At 40.8% G+C, this 21,247-nt stretch overlaps 3 protein-coding genes across 4 annotated transcripts in view; 1 reads left to right on the top strand and 2 right to left on the bottom strand.

Annotated features, from left to right (window-relative positions):
* The window catches only part of LOC116743799 (zinc finger protein 160-like), a 38,206-nt gene extending 19,617 nt beyond the window's left edge, over positions 1-18,589 (top strand). For both annotated transcript variants that reach the window (XM_032612805.1, XM_032612804.1), the window contains exons 2-4: positions 1,331-1,421; positions 9,164-9,290; positions 14,568-18,589. In XM_032612805.1, the coding sequence (XP_032468696.1) occupies positions 1,407-1,421; positions 9,164-9,290; positions 14,568-15,895 (1,470 nt within the window). In that variant the 5' untranslated portion in view covers positions 1,331-1,406 and the 3' untranslated portion in view covers positions 15,896-18,589. The remainder of the gene's footprint in view (positions 1-1,330; positions 1,422-9,163; positions 9,291-14,567) is intronic.
* The window catches only part of LOC116743779 (zinc finger protein 160-like), a 334,519-nt gene that overhangs the window by 149,121 nt on the left and 164,151 nt on the right, over positions 1-21,247 (bottom strand). The gene's annotated exons all lie outside the window — the stretch shown is intronic.
* LOC116743813 (CDKN2A-interacting protein-like) lies at positions 3,376-4,609 on the bottom strand. Its single transcript, XM_032612846.1, is given in 2 exon segments — positions 3,376-4,163; positions 4,166-4,609. Coding segments are annotated over 2 exon segments (1,176 nt in total). The 5' UTR covers positions 4,554-4,609.

Raw genomic sequence — 21,247 nt, forward strand, 5'->3', positions numbered from 1 at the left:
CAAAGAAATAGGGAGACAGATAAAGAATGAAATAGAAACACATAGTAGTCAGGTAGAGGGGGAAACTGGATACAGATGGGGGGTGAGTTCTTTGGATATGGCTGATTACGTTGTGATATTTTAATTTGTTGCTTTAGAATGTAAAACATTTAAAGTTTATCTGCTTATGTTATCCACCTCTGGCTAGATATCCAAGGGAAATGAAATCATTATAGCGAGGGAAATATTTGCACTGCAATGAACATTACTGTATTATTCACAACAGCCAAGATGTAGAAAGAACTAAAATGTCTGACAAATGAATGGATATAGAAAATTTATTTCAGCCGTAAATTATGACATTATTATGACAGAAAAAGACATATTATAGGTGGAAAGTAGAAATGTCTTACTCATAGGGTCATAGAGTATAAAGGGTATTAGGAGGGGTTGGATGGTGGGGTAAATGGGGAGATGTTGGTCAGAGGTTACAAACGTTCAGTTGTAAGATGAAAAAGTACCACATGTATATCTAATGTACAGCATGCAGACTATAGTTAATCACACTGTGTTTCTGTATACTTGGAGTTTGCTCTGAGCGTAACACTCAAGTGTTCTCACTACACAGAAATAAAAGGGTAATTGTAAGTTGATGGAAGTGTAAACTACTTTATTGTGATAATTATTACACAGTGAATATACATCTATCAAATAATCACATTATATGCCTCACATGTACACGATTGTTACTCATCAATCCTACCTCAGTTAAGCTGGGAAAGAAAAAGAAAGTGAGGGCTGTGCTGGCCTTGCCACTGCTGAGTGGTGCTCAACCCAGGCTTCATATTAGATCGATGAGGCATTTTGCATATACATGTTTTGTACTCTCTAATGAGGGATTCTTCTTCAGATCGTCGGTGTGAGGCCAAAGCTCAATAATATTGAAAGTGCCCCCAATTAATTCTAATTTGGATCCAGCATTGAGCATCATGGCTCCAGGTCCCCCCGTTCCTGAGGGCTGAGATCTGGGCTGAGGGTGAGGGCTCTGCTCTGTGTGGGGATGGATCAGGGCTGGTCTGTGCCCCGAAGGGGATTGTTGGGTCCAGCTGAGGTGCCCGCTGCTGCTGGGTACGTGAGGGCCTCACCAGGAGGGGAGCGAGATCTGAAGAAAGGGTGGGAAAACTCACCTGTTGGTCTTTTACGAGTTTACTGTCCTGAGCCCCTCCTGGGACAGTGGGTAGCAGAGGACCGTCTGTTCCACATGCTGAGGGCTTCCCTGTGTGTGTGGTGGTGAGTCAGGAAGGGGTTGTGTCGATTCCAAGCATTAAACAGCCTGTTTTCAACTTTCAAGGTCAACCTCTAAAGACTCAACGTTGTCTGAGGAAGAAGCCCTGAAGAGGAGGGAGAGGAAAGAAAAGGAGTCAGAAATGGCTCTTTCTCAGGTAAAGTCATATTCTCAGTTGTTTCTTCTGTCTGTCCTTCCTGAAATGCCTTTCTTTGGACTCGCTAATCTCTGAAGTATCCTGCCTGACACCTGTACATTCACACTCACCCGAGTCCTTCCCTCAGGGCCTGTCATCTCCACTTAGATCCCATCTCCCCATGACCCAGTGACCTGGAACTTGTGAAAAGCCTCCACTGGGTGCAGTGCTGGGCAGGGCTTCAAACCCACAGATTCAGGCAGAGCGTCAGTGCTCTTGGGTGGGAGGGATTGTTTAGGGCCCCATCTGGATGGACTGTCTGCTCTCTGTAAACCAGGATAAAGAAACTGCACATGAAAGTCAGTTATTAGGTGCACAATACCTGGTAAAATCTGGGAGTAGACCAACAAGGGGAAATTTGTTCTGACTTTTTCTAAGGCAATTAAGCTAAATGAGTGAGTCACTGACTTCAGAATCTTAATGATTGGGAACAGAATGAAAAATTCAGAACCAGACATCAGTGATAGAGGGTGTTTTATTCCATCATCTATTTCAAACTATGAAATCAGTCTAAATGTCTGAGAGGTGGAAATTCCTTAAATCACTTTCATCACATTCATTCTTCAGATTTTGTATTTTCACTGTGCTGGTTTTGTTCTTTGGCACAGAGAAATTTTTACGTTTGATGAAGGTAAGGTTTCCTCTTCATTGTTTATCACATCCAGGTATCCAGTTTCCCAGCACCATTTGTTTTGTTTTGCTATAAATTTATTTTATTTATTTATTTATTTTTGGTTGCATTGGGTCTTCTTTGCTGCACGCAGGCTTCTCCCTAGTTGTGGCAAGTGGGGGCTACTCTTTGTTGCGGTGCGTGGGCTTCTGTTGTTGTGGAGCATGGGCTCTAGGCATGTGGCACGCCAGCTCAGTAGTTGTGGCTCGTGGGCTCTAGTTGCTCTGCAGCATGTGGGATCTTCCTGGACCAGGGCTCAAACCCATGTCCCCTGCATTGGCAGGCAGGTTCTTAACCACTGTGCCACCAGGGAAGCCCTCCCAGCACCATTTGTTAATGGTAGCTGTCTTTTTTCCACTGTGTAGTCTTAGTATCAGTAGATTTTAAATATATACAAAGGATCATTTCTGAACGTTCTCTTCTATTCCATTGGTTTATATATCTGTGTTTATGCCAGTATCACACCATCTTGATTACTTTATAATATGTTTTGAAAATTAAAGGGTGGCCTCCATCTTTCTTCTTATTCAAGAGTGTTTTGGCAATTTGCGATCCCTTGAGTTTCTGTGATGTCTGGCCTGTGTTTTTTCTATTTCTGCAAAAATTGCCATTGTAATTTTGAGAATGGTTGCATTGAATATGTAGAACAGTTTGGGTAGTTTGTTTGGACATTTCAAGAGTTTTGAGACTTCCAGTCCATGAGTATAGATTTATTTGTATCTTTGGATTTCTTTTTTTTTTTTAGTCTGAGGCAACTATTTTCTCATTTATTCTGTAACAGACATGTTCAACATTATGGGCAACATTCTTAAAACCTTAAGCTTCACAGACTTTCAGACATTTACATACTATGGTCTCCTTTTCTTTGATGTGAAGGATTATTCAGCTAGAAAAATAAAGCATGGTAGACAATACATTTTCACCAAATTCGAAGTAGTACAAAAATTAAGACTACAGAACTACACATTGTACCTAATGTGTCATTAAAAATAGAAGACAATATTTTCTTCAGCAAATAAAACAGCATATTGGTATGCTGTTAATGCATAAACCTTTTAATGTATACTGTCATTCACAAGTTATTTACAACTTCCACTGTGTGAAGAGAACTAGAATGTAGATTTTCTGCAAAACTGGAAAAAAGCAATACAACATTTGTGAAAGCCTGTGTTTCATATTATACAAAAGTAAGCAAGTTTTTCTCTTCAAATACCAGATATTGTACGCAGTGATATTTTGGACGTATTATAGTAATTCTTGAGGATGTTTTAATGCTGGAGGTAAGTTTACAGGCCTTGACTCTTCATCGAGGAGTACTAAGTCTTCTGTTTCACTGCTTCTGTATTTCCTTTTACATATTTTTACCACCATCTTTTTCTTGAGAAATAACTTCCAGGCTTCTCTTGATGCAACTGCTTTTGCGTTTTCTTTGCTTTTTCCACAGCCAGTGCCCAAATACACAGGCTTACATCTCAATTCACAAACAATACTTTCTTGAGAGCTCTTATTTTGAGGCAGATCTGCAAGTTCTATTAGTGGGACAAGAGACACATCCAGTGTTGCTTTCAGAGCCTTGATAGCTGCGTTTAGGAGCTCTCCATGATTTATGCTGGGACTGAAGTCACCAACAGCCACCAACTTCCATGCCACCATTTTGTACAGTCTGTTGACAGAAGGCTGCTTCGGTTTCACATCTTCATTGGTTAACGTGCAACAAGAGAATCTGACAGAACTCTCGCTTGCCTGCACAGTACTTTGAGAAGGCAGCTGTGACGTGCTGCTCTGAGAGCTACTCTTAGAAGCCAGCTGGGACACACTTGCTATGGAAGTGCTTTTGGAAACCAGAGCGCCGCTGGTCCGGGAGCTGCTCTTGGGAGCTAACAGTGATGCAGCTACCTGCGAAGTGCTTTTGGAAGTCAGCATCGTGTTTGCTGAGGTGGTGCTCTTGGGGGTTAGTAAAGATGTGCCTGATGAGGAACTGTTTTTAGAAACGGATGACAAAACACTTGCCTCTGAACTAGTTCTGGAAGTTAACCTCTTGAAGCTGTCTCTGAACTAGGTTTAGAAGACAACAGTGGCAACTCTACGTCTGAGCTTCCTGAGGAGCCCAACAAGGACACCTCAATCTCTGAGATGCTTTGAGAGGCTGAGACTGAAGAGCCTTCCAAAGCACTCTTTTTCGGGGATCCACTTTGTTCTCTGGAATCAGTAGATTGGGTCACATGACTATTCACACTGGATTTCAACAACGAAGAAACAAAGGACGCTGAATCATGTTTATCTGGAGCTTCTGGTTCAGAAATTTTGCCAGACCCTACCGTTGTTACCTGAGAGGGAATACTGCTGCTGCTTTGGCTGGAAACAGATTGCTCTCCATCACTTGTGGAGCTGTTCTGACTCAGGGTACCAGAGCTCCGTATCATTTCTTTTTAGGTTCCGCATATAAGTGATATCATACGATATTTCTTTCTGTGTCTGACTTACTTCAGTATGATTATCTCTGGGTCTATCCATGTTGCTGCAAATGGCATTAATTCATTCTTTTTAATGGCTGAGTAATATTCCATTGTATATATGTACCACATCTTCTTTAATTTAATTTTATTATTTATTTTTGGCCACCTTGGGTCTTTGTTGCTGCACGCGGGCTTTCTCTAGTTGGCGGTGAGTGGGGACTACTCTTCATTGCAGTGCGTGGGCTTCTCATTGCGGTGCCTTCTCTTGTTGCGGAGCATGGGCTCTAGGTGCATGGGCTTCAGTAGTTGTGGCATGTGAGCTCAGTAGTTGTGGCTCACGGACTCTAGAGCGCAGCCTCAGTAGTTGTGGCGCATGGGCTTAGTTGCCCCGTGGCATGTGGGATCTTCCCGGACCAGGGCTCGAAACTGTGTCCCCTGCATTGGCAGGTGGATTCTTAACCATTGCACCACCAGGGAAGCCCCGTACCACATCTTCTTTATCCATTATTCTGTTGATATTTAGGTTGCTTCCATGCCTTGGCTCTTGTAAACAGCTTCAGTGAACACTGGGGTGCATGTATCCTTTCGGACCATGTATTTCTCTGGATATATACCCAGGAGTGGGATTGCAGTGTCATATGATAGCTCTATTTTTGTTTTTTTTAAGGGACCTCCATAAGGGACCTCCATAGTCTTCTCCATAGTGGCTCTACCAATTTACATTCCCACCAGCAGTTCAGGAATGTCCCCTTCTCTCCACACCCTCTCCAGCATTTATTGTTTGTGGGGTTTTTTTTGTTTTTTCTTTTGTGGTACGCGGGCCTCTCACTGTTGTGGCCTCTCCTGTTGCGGAGCACAGGCTCTGGACGCGCAGGCTCAGCGGCCATGGCTCACGGGCCCAGCCGCTCCGTGGCATGTGGGATCTTCCTGGACCGGGGCACGAACCTGTGTCCCCTGCATCAGCAGGCGGACTCTCAACCACTGTGCCACCAGGGAAGCCCTGTTTGTGGACTTTTTGATGGTAGCCATTTTGACTGGTGTGAGGTGATAGCTCATTGCAGTTTTGATTTGCATTTCTTTAATAATTAGTGATGTCGAACTACTTAGCAATTTTTTACTGAAGTATTTTTTTTAACATCTTTATTGGAGTATAATTGCTTTACAATGGTGTGTTAGTTTCTGCCTTATAACAAAGTGAATCAGCTATACATACACATATATCCCTATATGAAGTATTGTTGGTTTACAGTGTTTGGTTAGTTTTGGGTGTACAACAAAATGACTCAATTTTATATCTATTCTTTTTCAGATCCTTTCCCCTTATAGGTTATTACAAAATACTGAGTATGGTTCCCTGTGCTATATAGTAGGTCCTTGTTGGTTATCTATTTTATACAAAATAGTGTGTATATATTAATACCAAATCCTAATTTATACCCCTCCCTTCTGTTTTGGTCACCCCTAACTTTCTTTACTATGTCTGTGGGTCTATTTCTGTTTCATATGTAAGTTCAATTGTATCTTCTTTCCTTCAGTTTCACATATAAGTGATATATTTGTCTGTCTCTGTCTGGCTTACTTCACTTAGTATGATAATTTCTAGTTCCATCCATTTTGCTGCAAATGGCATTATTTCATTTGTTTTTATGGCTGAGTAATATTGCATTGTGTATGTGTATCTATATGTGTGTGTGTGTATATATATACACACATACATACACCACATCTTCTTTATCCATTCATCTGTTAGTGGACATTTAGGTTGCTTACATGTCTTGGGTATTGTAAATAGTGCTGCAGTGAACATTGGGGTGCATGTATCTTTTCGAATTATGGTTTTCTCCAGATATATGCCTAGGAGTGGGTTTTCAGGATCTGAATCTATCTTTTTTTTTTTTTTTTGCGGTACACAGGCCTCTCACCATTGTGGCCTCTCCCGTTGCGGAGCACAGGCTCTGGACGCGCAGGCTTAGCGGCCATGGCCCATGGGCCCAGCCACTCCGTGGCATGTGGGATCCTCCCGGATGGGGGCACGAACCCGTGTCCCCTGCATCAGCAGGCGGACTCTCAACCACTGCGCCACCAGGGAAGCCCTGAATCTTTCTTATTTAACTCTTTTGTTCTCCCAAAGTTGGATTCAGTTTGTTCTCTTTCTGTTGTAACCATTTAGCCGTGTATATTTCTCTTTTATTATAGCCTTCAAGTAAAATGGGGGTATTGAAGCGTCATATTGTTAACTGTGCTGCTGTTCCCCCTTTTTTTTTAAATTAATTAATTAATTTTTGGCTGCGTTGGGTCTTCGTTGCTGCATGTGGGATTTCTCTAGTTGCGTCAAGCAGGGGCTACTCTTCGTTGCGGTGCGTGGGCTTCTCACTGCGGTGGCTTCTCTTGTTGCGGAGCATGGGCTCTAGGCGTGCGGGCTTCAGTTGTGGCACACGGGCTCAGTAGTTGTGGCTTGCAGGCTCTAGAGCACAGGCTCAGTAGTTGTGGCACATGGGCTTAGTTGCTCTGCGGCATGTGGGATCTTCCCGGACCAGGGCTCAAACCCGTGTCCCCTGCATTGGCAGGCGGATTCTTAACCACTGCACCATCAGGGAAGTCCCTGTTTTCCTCTTGATTTCTGTTAACGTTTTCTTCATTTGGGGGGAAGCTCTAATTATATATTTATAACTGTTATATCTTCTTAGTGAATTGGCTCATTTAAGATTGTATAATATCCTTTGTGCCTTCTGTCAGTTTTTGCCTTTGTTTTGTGTGATATAATATACTCAGCCCTGCTCTCTTTAGCATGGAATATCTTTTTCCTTTCTTTCACCTTTAGCTTTTCCGTCTCATTTGATGTGTGAACGTTCACATTTCCAACTGTCTGACACACTCTCTCTGTGTCTCTTACACTTGGTCTTCCTTTTTTCCTCCTGTTACTTCCTCTAGTGGTCCCTGCTCAGGCACACTGAGCAGTGGTGAAAGGTTGGTGCCCTGGCCAGCCCGCTTCATTTCGCTGTAATTACAGAGGATACGTATCAGGTGTTTACTTTTCATGACGTTCGGTGAAATGTTCTTGCTTAATAACAATATATTTTTTCCATACGCTTTTTTTGGTCATGATTTTTAATTCTCCAAGAAGTTTTTAACTTTACCACTGTGATAATTTTCTTAATCTGTGAAAATAGTGTATAACACTAAACTTCTCTAATTTGTGTCAATGTTTTATTAGTGGAAAACAAAAAAACCGATGATAAAAAAAATTGTCCTGAAATATGTAAAGAGATAAGTCTTCTCGTTCCAGTTGATTTTGTGTTGACGTGTGTGATGGGTGCCATGGATGTGCAAGCCATTCATTTAGATAAAAGACATGATTTCAAAAGTATATATCTTTTTGCAGTTGAAATTATATCTTCAATATATTCCGTGGCCTTGGTGGTGGGATGAATTGGGTGATTGGGATTGATATATATACACTAATATGTATAAAATGGATAACTAATAAAAAAAAGACATATTTAAGTAATAGAAGACATGAAGAGATGAAACAAATTTGAATCCTTGTTTTAATGATTTAAGGTACATATACATAAGCAAGTGTCTGCAATCCAAAGTAAAAGTAATAAATGCCCTAACCAAGGTATAAAATATATATATTCCGTGGCCTTGAATTTTTTCTATACCATCATGTTAATGGTTTAAATAGTAGTAAGATTACTAACATTGTATGTGCATGTGCTTGTGTGCCCACATCTATAATGACCTTTCATGCTATTCCATGTCATTCACCTTGAATGTCTTTCAAGCTTTTCTCAGGGATCCCTCTGTCAATGTACTCTTTTTTTTTAAACATCTTTATTGGAGTATAATTGCTTTACAGTGGTGTGTTAGTTTCTGCTTTATAACAAAGTGTCAGTGAACTTTTAATGCTCTCCTTTACTTAACTGATTTTTAAGCTTCAATTCCAGGTGAGTTCAGGTGCTTGCTGTGTCATTGCTTAGCTTCTTGACTTGGTTCGAGTTTCTCTTTGTCTCTGACACAGTGTTCTGCTCTGTAAGATGGGAACATATTTTTCTCGAATGAGCTGTTATATTGATAAGAAGTTCATGCTTGTAAAGTACTTATTTTGAGTAATGTTTTGTCTATAGGAAGTATTCAAACACTTTTAGTCATTGCTGTTTCTATCATTATCATAATTGAAGATTTTGAGTTTTCTTTAAAGCCATTGTGGACTTTGTCATCTCTGAAGCTGCCACTCATAGTGTAACTTATTTAAATATTGAATATCACTCAGTGTTTAGAACATAGATCTGACACTTCTGCATAGACAACCCGTTGTTTAGTATTATTTATATATGTTTTATGGATTCTCCACAAAGATGACAAATCCATATTTATTGGATGATATGATAATCTCTTATGAAAAAGCATAAGAATTTAAAATAAGGGACACAGTATTTGCTCCAAATACCTTAACACAGATCTTCCAGAACATATACTTGAACCAAATCGATCCTTACCCCTCTCTCATCTTTCCATTTTGTATGAAGATAACTCTTCTCATGACCTGTTGTTGAAATGTGTTTTCATTTCAGGAATGGTTGACCTTCAAGGATGTGGTCATTGAATTCTCTCAGGAGGAGTGGGAATGCCTGGACCCTGCTCAGAGGGCCTTGTACAGGGACGTGATGTTGGAGACCTACAGGAACCTGATCTCTGTGGGTGAGGATAACTTCCCTCTAGAAGTTGGAATCTCCCCGTGGGTGTTTTGCATTTTTCCCTGTGTGCTTCTTGGGAGGCCCTGTTTTCTTCATGTGATCTGAAAGCCCTGTTGACACAGACATGATGTGGCATCACGGGTTTAAACTGACCCTTTCTTCAGATGATCTGCCCATTTCATGTTACTACATTAGGGGTTGTTCAAGAGCGTAATTATGTATAAAGCTCAATGGCAGACTTTTAAAAGATATCCAATTTCTTGTCTTCTGCCCTGTGGCTTTGACTGACTATTTCTTGGAAGAGTGTTAGATATATGTGTTACACTGTTCCCAATGCATTTAGAAGGAGGAGGTGGATGAATTTGTGAAATATTTTTCCTGACCCACCTGTAATGTCCTCATTCCTCAGCTGAACAAAGAGTTGTGGTTTTGGAAAAACCACACCAATTTACATTTCTTTGTTCTGATAAGCAGAAATTTCTTTTTCTGATCTGAACATTATCTCCGTTTTTGGAGCAAGAGGAAGAGCCCAGGACTCTGGTGAGTGGTGTGAAAATAGCAAAAAAACCAAATGGGTAGGAATGTATCAAAAGTGTGAACACAGGTGGGATCTCAGGGCAGAGAGGAAGCCACAACATTAATAGTGTTTGGGAAACACTTCTCAGGGTAGAGAGTTCTTTGGGAAAACCGAAGTTTATTTATTGAAAACTCTCAGAGGAAATTTTTCTTCTCCGTAACTTATCCCTCTTGTGCTTCCACATGTAAAATGTATTCTTTCACCCTCCAGTGGTGCTGCAGCTCCTATAGAGGCAAAGGCAAGGTCTTTATCAAGATCCACAACACTCATCGTCTGGCTGCTGGGAACTGGTTGTTGCTTGACTTTGAGGAGCATGAGGCGGGCTGTGTTATTGGCTTGTCTAGCCCCCTCTTCTCTCCTTATGGACTTGATTCTATTGGATGCTCAGTTTTTAGTCCATATAGATCAAAGCTGATGCCTCTAGTGTCTAACCCCTGACCCTGTCCTGGTTTCATGTCTGTTGTATTTGGAAGATATAATCAGAAGATGGAAAATACCGGCTGCTATTTAATTTTTATTAATTAAAAAAATTTTAATTATTTTAATTATTTAATTTTTTTTTTGGCTGCGTGTTGGGTCTTTGTCGCTGTGCGTGGGCTTTCTCTAGTTGTGGCAAGCGGGGGCTACTCTGTTGTGGTGTGTGGGCTTCTCACTGCGGTGGCTTCTCTTGTTATGGAGCACGGGCTCTAGGCGCATGGGCTTCAGTAGCTGTGGCACGTGGGCTCAGTAGTTGTGGCGCATGGGCTTAGTTGCTCCGTGGCATGTGGGATCTTCCTGGCCCAGGGCTCGAACATGTGTCCCCTGCATTGGCAGGCGGATTCTTAACCACCGTGCCACCAGGGAAGTCCCTGCTATTTGATTTTATCTGGCACCTCAGAACGTGTATGGAGCTGTCTCAGTCCCTGTCTTCCTGTTTAGATCTGTCAGCCATTTCTTCTGTTCTGCTTTTGCCACACATTTCAGGGGCGTGTGGAATAGCCAGGTGCATTTGATCTTCTGTGATTGTTACTTAGGAAAACTGTAAGGACAGTGGACAGAGAGATCCTCTTTTTGATCCTAAATCCAGCAAGGGGAACATAGATGAATCTTTCAGGCTCTTAGCTTGGCATCCCTGGGTCGAGCAAATGGTCCCATCTCAAGATCTTATAATATCCAACTCCCATATCTTGTCTCTTTTTGCTCCTGTACTGCCCTATCAAGTCTGGGAATGTAGACTCTTCCTGACTTTACTTTCTCCTTAGTTTGTATAAGTTTTCCTCTTAAACTTGATTTTGAAGTATGTAGTCCTAGAGTCTGAAATTGTATCCAGTTTCTTTGCTGTGGTGATCCACCTATGTTTAATGGGCAGCTTCTGGTGGACTCTATGTAGAGTGGGTTTACTGGGTAACAGAAAATTTTTGAAGGAGAATACTTGCCCTCATATGCTGTAATATTTTCCTGTTACATACAAAACCACCGCTTGAAGCTACTTAGTAGAGTGGTCAGCATGTTCTGAGATACAAGACAGAAAGTGTCTGAAGACCTTGACCTATAAGTCTTTCCAGTTTCTTTTTCTGGCTTTGACCAATGTCACGAAAGGCTGTGTGAAGGGCACTGTGACAATGTTGTTCACATGTACTAACGTCCATCCCCTTTGAGCCTCAGTAAGTGGTGTAGCGGTTTCTCCGAACAACAGTATTGTCCAAGTTCACATACTCATATTTGTGAGGCTGTTGACTAAACTGTTGTCTGTGCCATGCCACATGTTCCATCACCTGTGTGCCGTTGTTCTTTCTGCCTTCACACATAATTTTGAAGCAACTTAATGAGAGACCTTATGAAGTAGAGTGATACCTTCAGTGATAAACCATCATTTGTTTTGTTCAAGGCACTGCAACTTTCATTTTGTATATTTTTATGCATTATAAATGACTGTCTTTTATTTTTATCATTAGGTTTTTGTTTTTTGTTTCTCTTCGTTTTTGTTTTTTATTTGCAATATGTGGGATGGTTGGTTTAGAAAGCCCCCCACCCCATGGTGGAATAGGTGATCAGTTCCTTTCAGAGTTCTTTATGTAGTCTTGTTTTTTTTTAATTCATTTATTTTTGGCTGCGTTGGGTCTTTGTTGCTGTGCACGGGCTTTTTCTAGTTGTGGTGAGAGGGGGCTACTCTTCATTGCGGTGTGCAGGCTTTGTGCAGGCTTTGCGCAGGCTTCTCATTGCAGTGGCTTCTCTTGTTGCAGAGCACGGGCTCTAGGCATGCGGGCTTCAGTAGTTGTGGCGCATGGGCTTAGTTGCTCCGCGGTACGTGGGATCTTAGTTCCCGGACCAGGGCTCGAACTGGTGTCCCCTACATTGGCAGGTGGATTCTTAACCACTGTGCCACAAGCGAAGTCCCAAGATCACTTATCAAAGAAAAATATATTATTTTTGGTTGAGAACAGATTCTAACTGGAGAATATAGGGTGTCAGTTGTCAAGTCGGAAGTAGCACAAATCTTATTTTCTCTGCAACATACTTTGGCTCTGAATGTCACTACATCACTGGAAAATGGCAGGATAGCTTCCAGCTATTTGGCAATGGAGCGTCTCTCCTTGTCACAAACTATAGTTGGAATTTTGGGTTCTTTCTTTTTAAAAAAAAAAAAAAAACAACAAAATTATTTATTAAATAAATATTCTTGATGTTATGCTATTATTGAATATATGATTTACAAATATTTTGTATTATACCATACATTGTTTTTTCACTCTGCTGAGTATGGTTTAGTGCACAATAGTTGATAGTTATGATGTAGTCCAATTTATCTGTTTTTAGTTTGTTGGCCTGAGCTTTTGCTGTTATATCTGATAAATCATTGGTGAATCCAATGTTAAGAATCTTTTTGTAAATTTGCTTATAGGAGTTTTATTCACTAGGGACTTAGGTTTAGATCTTTGAAGCATTTTGAGTTAATACAATAATGGTCCAACTAAATTCTTCTGCATGTGGATATCCAGTTTTCTCAACACCTTTTCCATAGACTGCCCTTTCCCCATTATGTGGTCTTGACAACCTTGTGGAACATCATTTGACCTTATACACGAAAGTATTTTTCTCAATCTCTTGTGTTCCACAGGTCTCTCTGTCTTTATGCCAGTACCATACTGCTTTGATTAGTGTAGCTTTGGAAAAATTTTGAAATAAAGAAATGTGAATTGTCTGACTTTGTTTTCAAGCTTCTTTTTGCTATTCATTGTGTCCTGAAATTCCACGGGAATTGTAGGATTGATTCATCTGTTTCTTCAGCAGACCGGTATTGGGATTTGGGATTACACTAGGGATTATTTTGAATATCCTGATAACTTCGGTTAGTATTGACATCTTGACAATATCAACTTCAAATCCATGAACTTGGGGTATCTTTGCATTTATTTGTGTCTTCTCTAATATGTTTCAGAAGTCTTTATTTTGCAGTAGTTACAGATCCTTCCCTTCTTCTATAATGTTTAAGTACTCTTCTTTTTTGATTCTATTGTAAATTGAATTGCTTTGATTGTTCTTTTTTTTTTTTTTTTTCCCGGTATGCGGGTCTCTCACTGCTGTGGCCTCTCCCTTTGCGGAGCACAGGCTCCGGACGCGCAGGCTCAGCGGCCATGGCTCACGGGCCCAGCCGCTCCGCGGCATGTGGGATCTTCCCGGACCAGGGCACGAACCCGTGTCCCCTGCATCGGCAGGTGGACTCTCAACCACTGCACCACCAGGGAAGCCCTGCCCTGTTCATTTTTTTTTTTTTTTTTTTTTTTTTTTGTGGTATGCGGGCCTCTCACTGTTGTGGCCCCTCCCCGCTGCGGAGCACAGGCTCCGGATGCGCAGGCTCAGCGGCCATGACTCACGGGCCCAGCCGCTCCGCGGCATGTGGGATCTTCCCGGACCGGGGCACGAACCCGTGTCCCCTGCATCGGCAGGCGGACTCTCAACCACTGCGCCACCAGGGAAGCCCTGCCCTGTTCATTTTTAATGTTTAGAAACCCAGTTGGTTTTTGCATGTTGATGTTGTATCTAGTAATTTTTTTTGAAGTCTTTCATTATTTCTATAAGTTTTTTTTTACTTATTAATGTTGCAGAATGCCTGTTATGGGTATGTCATTTTGTAGAAGATATTTAGAAAAATGTTTTGTTTTCATAAAAACTGTCCTATTGAATTCTTTTTCTCTATGGTATATATGTTTTATAATTCTAAACAGCAACATATTATTAGATAAGCTTGTTTTGGATTTTTTAGCATTACAATATATTGTGTGTTCATTAACATTTATTTATGTACACCAGGTATGCAGAATATTTCTGTAGTATAATGTATTTTTCTCAGAGACAGCAGTATGTTTACTGTTAATTGGTACATGCTTTGGAGTCATGGTGGAAAAATTGCGTTCTTTTGAGAGCTGACGTCCGTTTTTCCTGTATGAGTGTTTTTGTCATAGCGGGTTTGCAAGTAGTCTCCTAAAATCAATTTGAATTATATTTTATAACTTTTTTTAGTAAACAATTCTATTGCTTTAGTGTTTCTAATAATTTTAAGATCATAGTTGGGCAATTTCAAAATTTTAAAAAATTTACAAAAATACATAGTTGGGAAGTTTTACAACTGTGTTTAGTATAAGTATTACCTTTGGTGTAATATCATATATTCAACATGAAACAGTTAATTTTGAATTTATCCCTATGGCTCTTTATGTCTTGTAGATATCTGTCCAATGCATGTGGTCAAGCAATTACAACCCAAAGGGAACAGTGATCCAGGAGAAGTATTTCAAAGAGTGATCTTGGGAAGATCTAAAAGTCGTGAAATCAAACATTTTTACCTCACGGAAATCCAGAAAAATATGTATGACTTTGAGTGTCATTGGAGAGATGATGAAAGAAATTACAAAGGAATACCTATAACCCATAATGGAAATCTCACTGATAGAAGAGATACACATGGTAGAAGGGATGCAGGAATCAAGCCCATTGGAAATAGGCTTGGATTAAACTTTCAGGGTAAACTGCAGGTATTTCAAACTGACAGGTTAATTTCTGAATGTAATGAAGTTGAGAGGTCCATCAACAATAGTTTCTCATTTTCACCACTTCAAAGAATTCCTCCTCGTGTCCAAACTAATGTTTCTAATGTATATGGGAATGACGTTATGCATCCTTTAGTACTGACACAAGATCAGAAAACACACAGGGAAAGAGATTTTAAATGTACTGAGTGTGGGAAAACCTTTAGTCATGGCTCAATTGTCAGGAATAATCAGCTAATCTATTCAGAAGAGATATTACATAAATGTGATGTATGTGTCAAGGGCTTTAGTACAAAGTCACACCTTGCAGTTCATGAGAGCATTCATACGGGAAAGAAACCTTACAAGTGTAGTGAGTGCGGCAAGGTATTCAGTCAAAAAACAGCCCTTGCAAATCATCAGAGAATTCATACTGGGGAGAAACCTTTCAAATGTAACGAGTGTGACAAAACCTTTAATCGCTACTCAAACCTCAGTAGACATAAGATAATTCATACAGGAAAGAAATTATATAAATGTGAAGTATGTGGCAGGGTCTTTAGTCGAAAATCAAACCTTGCAGATCATCGGAGAGTTCATACTGGAGAGAAACCTTATAAATGTAATGAGTGTGGCAAGCTGTTCAGTTACAGTTCACACCTGTCAACTCATCAGAGAATTCATACCGGAGAGAAACCTTACAAATGTAATGAGTGCAGCAAGGTCTTCAGTGAAAAGGCAACTCTTGCAAAACATCAGAGGATTCATACTGGAGAGAAACCTTACACATGTAACCAGTGTAGAAAGGCCTTTAGTCAAAAAGCACATCTTCAGCTTCATTGGAGAGTTCATACCGGAGAGAAGCCTTTCAGATGTGATGAGTGTGGCAAGGTCTTCAGTCGAAATTCACACCTTACAAGTCATCAGAGAGTACATATGGTAGAGAGACCTTTCAAATGTTTTGAGTGTGGAAGAGCGTTCACTGAGGTCTCAACCCTCACTAAACATCAGAAAATCCATACCTGAGAGAAATTGTGTAAGTGTATTATATGTGGGAAGGTCTTTAAATCTCAAAGTAGAAAGGAAACTATACAAATATCATGAGTGTGGCAAAGCTTTTATGTGTGTAAGCCTCACTTATGATCAGATAATTCATACTGGAGTGTTACATTACAAATGCAATGAGTGTCTCAAAGTGTTTAGTCAAAGTGCTTACCTTATGATCCATGACAGAATTCGTATTGGAAGGAACTGTGAGAAATGCAATGAGTGTGGTAAGTTCTTAAGTGTGCTTTCAGGCCTAACTTGCCATCAGCTGATGTATACAGGTGAGAGCCCTTAAAAATATAATGAATCTTCACATCTTAGGCTTCCTGAGAATATTCATACTGAATAGAGCCCCGATACATGTATTTAATGTGGTCAGGCCCTTGATAATGCATTCTGGAAAGAATCCTCACCAGTGCCATGAATGTGAGAAATCTGTTCTCATGGCTCACATCCCACCAATAATCAGGTAGTCTGCACTGGACAGCATGTTACAAATGTACTGAATTTTGCAAAGCTTTTAGGTTGTGCCTTAAACTCAGGGGTCATCAAATACTTCATTCTTTAAAATGCAATGAATATGTCAAAATTTAATATATTGCCTACTCGTACTTAAATACCAGAATATTTATCGTGGAGAGAAACCGCACAAATGTAATGTGTGTGGCAAGGCTTTTACCCAAACATCACAGTATGTTTTACCCAGCATACTGGAGCGATAACTCCCAAATGCAATGAGTGTGGCAAAACCTTTACGTTGAGTTCACGTATTAGGGAGCAGCAGAGAGTCCATGTTGAAGAGAAGCCGTGGAAATGTGAATCGAGGCTTTATCCAGGCCTCCCCATGCACTGGACTTCAGAATACACATCTTTAAGAGAAGCCACACAAAGCAATATGCGTGCTAAGGCTTGTAACTGAAGAACAAAACTGGAACACAGGATTTATGTTGGAGAACAAGATTTCAGATGTTATGAATGTTGTAAATATGGATACATCCAGTAAGTTTGGTGTCATGAGAGAATTCATACAGGTTATAAAGTGTATACGTGGAAACTCTTCATGAATCAGTGCATTCTCAGCATTTAACAAAAAAACTCATGTTTGGGGGAATTCTTACAAATGTAATGAATTTGTTGAGTTTTCTCAGCACTCTTTTCAACAGACCACACATCAGAGAATGCATACTCAGAATAAACAAGTCTTTAGTTCTCTGAGGTTAACCTGAGATATATACTGCAGAATCATTTCAAGTCACAATGTGTTAAAATATGGTGTGTGGGCTTCCCTGGTGGTGCAGTGGTTGAGAGTCCGCCTGCCGATGCAGGGGACACGGGTTCGTGCCCCGATCCGGGAAGATCCCACATGCCGCGGAGCGGCTGGGCTCGTGAGCCATGGCCACTGAGCCTGCGCGTCCGGAGCCTGTGCTCCGCAACGGAAGAGGCCACAACGGTGAGAGGCCCGCGTACAGCAAAAAAAAAAAAAAAAAAAAAAAAGAAATCAAGGCCCAGTTATATAAGTTTTGTAAGACAGAGAGTGGTACAACACATGACATATTATTGACAGTTTACATAATCCAGATCTAAGCATCATTGCAGTGGGTCATGTGACCCTTACAAGATCAAGAAGGAATGCTATCTTTTAAGGAGTTTTCCTGTTGATGCTAGGAGAATGTTGCTCTTTATGGTTGAGTATGTATTCTGCTGATGGGGGAGATTTGCTTTGATGCATAATGCAAATACACAGTTCACAGTGGGAGGAGAGAGGAGGCCAAAGGGCCGAGAGGAATTAATGTTTAAATATTCCTGTCTTGTCATAATAGTTGAATTTTTATTTCACAGGAGTCTGACCTGAACCAGGACTTTACTCTCTCACCTTTTACTATAAAGAACCTGATTTCTAACTCAGGACATGTGATTCTTTGCATTGCTAGTCCCCCGTTTTCTCGGTCTGCTGGCTTTCAGAATAACATCACTATTCCTTGCCCACAAAAGTAGTCTCTCTATTTTTTCACCTGTTGTGTAGCGAGCCGTAAGAGCTTGGCCTTGGTGAGAAGATAATTTTATCTCTTCATTACAGGCCTTTGTTGATGGTCTCTGGGAAGAATCAATAACATGAGGGGGCCAACTTCATTAGGCGTGGTTCATGCACATCCATGTTCCCTGGAAAAACAAGGACCCTGAATTATCAAATTGAATACCATGTGGATTAGCAACAGGGCGGGGGAGAGAATAGTGTAAAACTGACGACTCATCATGGTTATGTTCAGGGTGCCCTTCCATAGATAAGCCAGTGTGGGTATAGTGCAGAATGCTCTACCAGCTGACCATGAACAAAGCAGGAAGGACGTGCAGGGACTGGGCTTTTTGTGGGAGGATAGTGACAGGTTATTAGGGACTGATTATGTGGTAGGAACAATGCACAGGAAAACTTAATCACTTTATCCATTGCATGAGCGTATGTGTTGTCTACATTTCTGACCAAGAAAGAAATTGTCTTAATTTTTGGATATTGAAGAGAGCAGTTATCTTCAGAGTAAAATTTAATCAGAAGCACCAGGAGTATGTGTGTGTTTATGATTCACATTTTAATTGCTGCCATTACATTTTGCTACTGTTTTATTGAGAAGGTACCATAGGTCTCCTGTTTTAAGTAATAAAATTTAATCTTTTAAATCCTGGATGCATTATGTTCCTTTTACCAATACAGTTTTATCCTGCCTCAGTACCTTATAACAAGCTAGGAGTGCACCATTAAGTTCTCAGTGTTGACGATTTCTTCCCAATATGGGATCAAATAACATACAAGTTGGAGGTTATAAACTTATAAATTGTACTTGAGTTATTCTCTCCACTCTGTTGCAGGATATTCAGATGGCTGTAGTGCAAATAGCATAGCAGTGAATTTCATACTCTGACTTCCATTGATGTGCAAAAATTGAATCAAACTTAAAGATCTAATTGGCTTTATTGAATGATTCATGCATTGGGCAGCATCCCACCTAGTAAATAGGTGCTCCAAGGAGCTGTACAAAGTGGAAGAACCCATGATGTTGAGCATCTTTTCATGTGCTTTTTGAATGTAGTTTTTATGTGGATATGGGACTCTTTGCACTTCCTGGACTTGTGTGATTTCCACGCTCTGTCTTCCAGCTCACTGATCCATTCTTCTGCCTCATTTAGCCTATTATTGACTTCCTCTATTGTATTTTTTTTATTTCAGTATTTCTTCAATTCTGTTTTGGGGTTACTTATGTTTTCCACATCTTTGTTAAAAAACCTCATTTCGGGCTTCCCTGGTGGCCCAGTGGTTGAGAGTCCGCCTGCCGATGTAGGGTACACGGGTTTGTGCCCCGGTCCGGGAGGATCCCCCATGCCACGGAGCAGCTGGGCCCGTGAGCCATGGCCACTGAGCCTGCACGTCCGGAGCCTGTACTCCGCAACGGGAGAGGCCACAACAGTGAGAGGCCTGCGTACCGCAAAAAACCCAAAAAACAACCCCCCCCCCAAAAAAACCAAAAGCCTCATTTTTCATTCTGTGCATCCATTCTCCTGAATTGTTTGATCGTTTTTCCGATCATTACTCTGAGCTCTTCCTCGGGTAGATTGCGTATCTCCACGTCAGTTCTTCTTCTGGGTTTTTGTCTTCTTAATTCGTCAGAAACATTTCTCTGTTGCCTCATTTTGCCTAATTTGCTATTTGTATTTTTATGTATGTGGTAGGTTTGTTACCTTTCTTGACCTTGGAGAAGTGGTCTTGGTAGAAGATGTCCTGTGCATCTCAGCAGTGTACTCCCCCTCGTGTCACCCAAGGGCCAGAAGCCAGGTGGTTTCAGGGTAGTGTCTGGACTGTATCTGGACTGTGTCTGCAGGTTGTATGACTGAAGTTTTCTTGCCTCTGGTGTCTCTGCCCTGGTTTGTGAGCAGGATTATGTCTAGGGACATGTAGAGAGGTGGCTGCCTTAGGAAGCCTTTAGGCAGCCTGTCTGCTGATGGGTGTGGCTGTGTCAACTGAGACGATAGGTAGTGTTTTGTTTTTTTTTTCCCCCGTTCATTCTCCTTTTGTATTTTCCATTGAAAGATTTTTATATGTGGAACCTTCCTTACATTTCAATAATATATTCCCTTTAGTCATGGTATGTAAACTTTTAATGTGACTTTGATTTTAGTTTACTATTTTTTTGTTTTCTTTTTATTTTTAGCTGTGCAACGAGGAATGCGGTATTTTAGTTCCATGACCAGGGATGGTACCCGCGTCCCCTGCAGTGGAAGCGCAGGGCCCTACCCACTCGGTGGCCAGGGAATTCCCTTAGTTTACTATTGTTTTATTGATGATTTTTTGCGTCATTATTTGTTAGGGATTTTGCTGTGTGGTTTTCTTGTAGTGTCACCGTCTGACTTTGTATTAGAATAATTCTGGACTCATAGAGTTTGGAACTGTTCCCTTTTCTTCAATATATTGGGGAAGAGTTTAAGGAAGGGAGTTCTTAATTGTTTTTAAATGTTGGGTAGTGTTCTGCAGTGAAGCTCTCCGACTTTCCTTTGTTGTATGATTTTTGAATAGTGATTCAGTCTCCTTACAATGTGTAGGTTTGTTCGGATTTAAATTTTTTTCATGGTTCTATCTTGGTAGATTTTGTTTCTCTAGGAATTTATCTATTTTAGGTTAGCCAATATTTTAAAAAAATTATTTATTTTTGGCTGCGTTGGGTCTTTGTTGCTGCAGGCGGTTTTTCTCTAGTTGCGGCGAGTGGGGACTCCTCTTTGTTTTGGTGTGCGGGCTTCTCACTGCGGTGGCTTCTCTTGTTGCGGAGCACGGGCTCTAGGTGCACGGGCTTCAGTAGTTGTGGCATACAGGCTCCGTAGTTGTGACTCGTAGGCTCCAAAGCACAGGCTCAGTAGTGGTGGCACACGGGCTTAGTTACTCCTTGGCATGTGGGATCTTCTGGGACCAGGGATCAAACCTGTGTCCCCTGCATTGGCAGGTGGATTCTTAACCACTGCACCACCGGGGAAGTCCCTAGGTTAGCCAATATTTAGACATAGAATTGTCTAAGTATTTTCTTCTAAATTGAAAAAAAAATTTTTTTGTAGGGTCAGTTGTAATCTTTTATAATGTCCCCTCTTTCATTTCTGATTCGGTAATTTGAGTCTTCTCGCTCTCTTTTTTAAATCTAGATAAGGATTTGTCCATTTTGTTCTATTTTTCAAAGAACTGTTGTCTTTTTCTGTAGTTTTATTCTCTTTCATTTGTCTAATCCTTTTTGCTACCTTCTGCTAGCTTAGGCATATTTTGTTCTTCTAAGATCTTTTTACTTTGTTCTTTTTCAAAAA

The sequence above is a fragment of the Phocoena sinus genome, chromosome 19 (assembly GCF_008692025.1).
Source record: "Phocoena sinus isolate mPhoSin1 chromosome 19, mPhoSin1.pri, whole genome shotgun sequence".
Lineage (NCBI taxonomy): Eukaryota > Metazoa > Chordata > Mammalia > Artiodactyla > Phocoenidae > Phocoena > Phocoena sinus.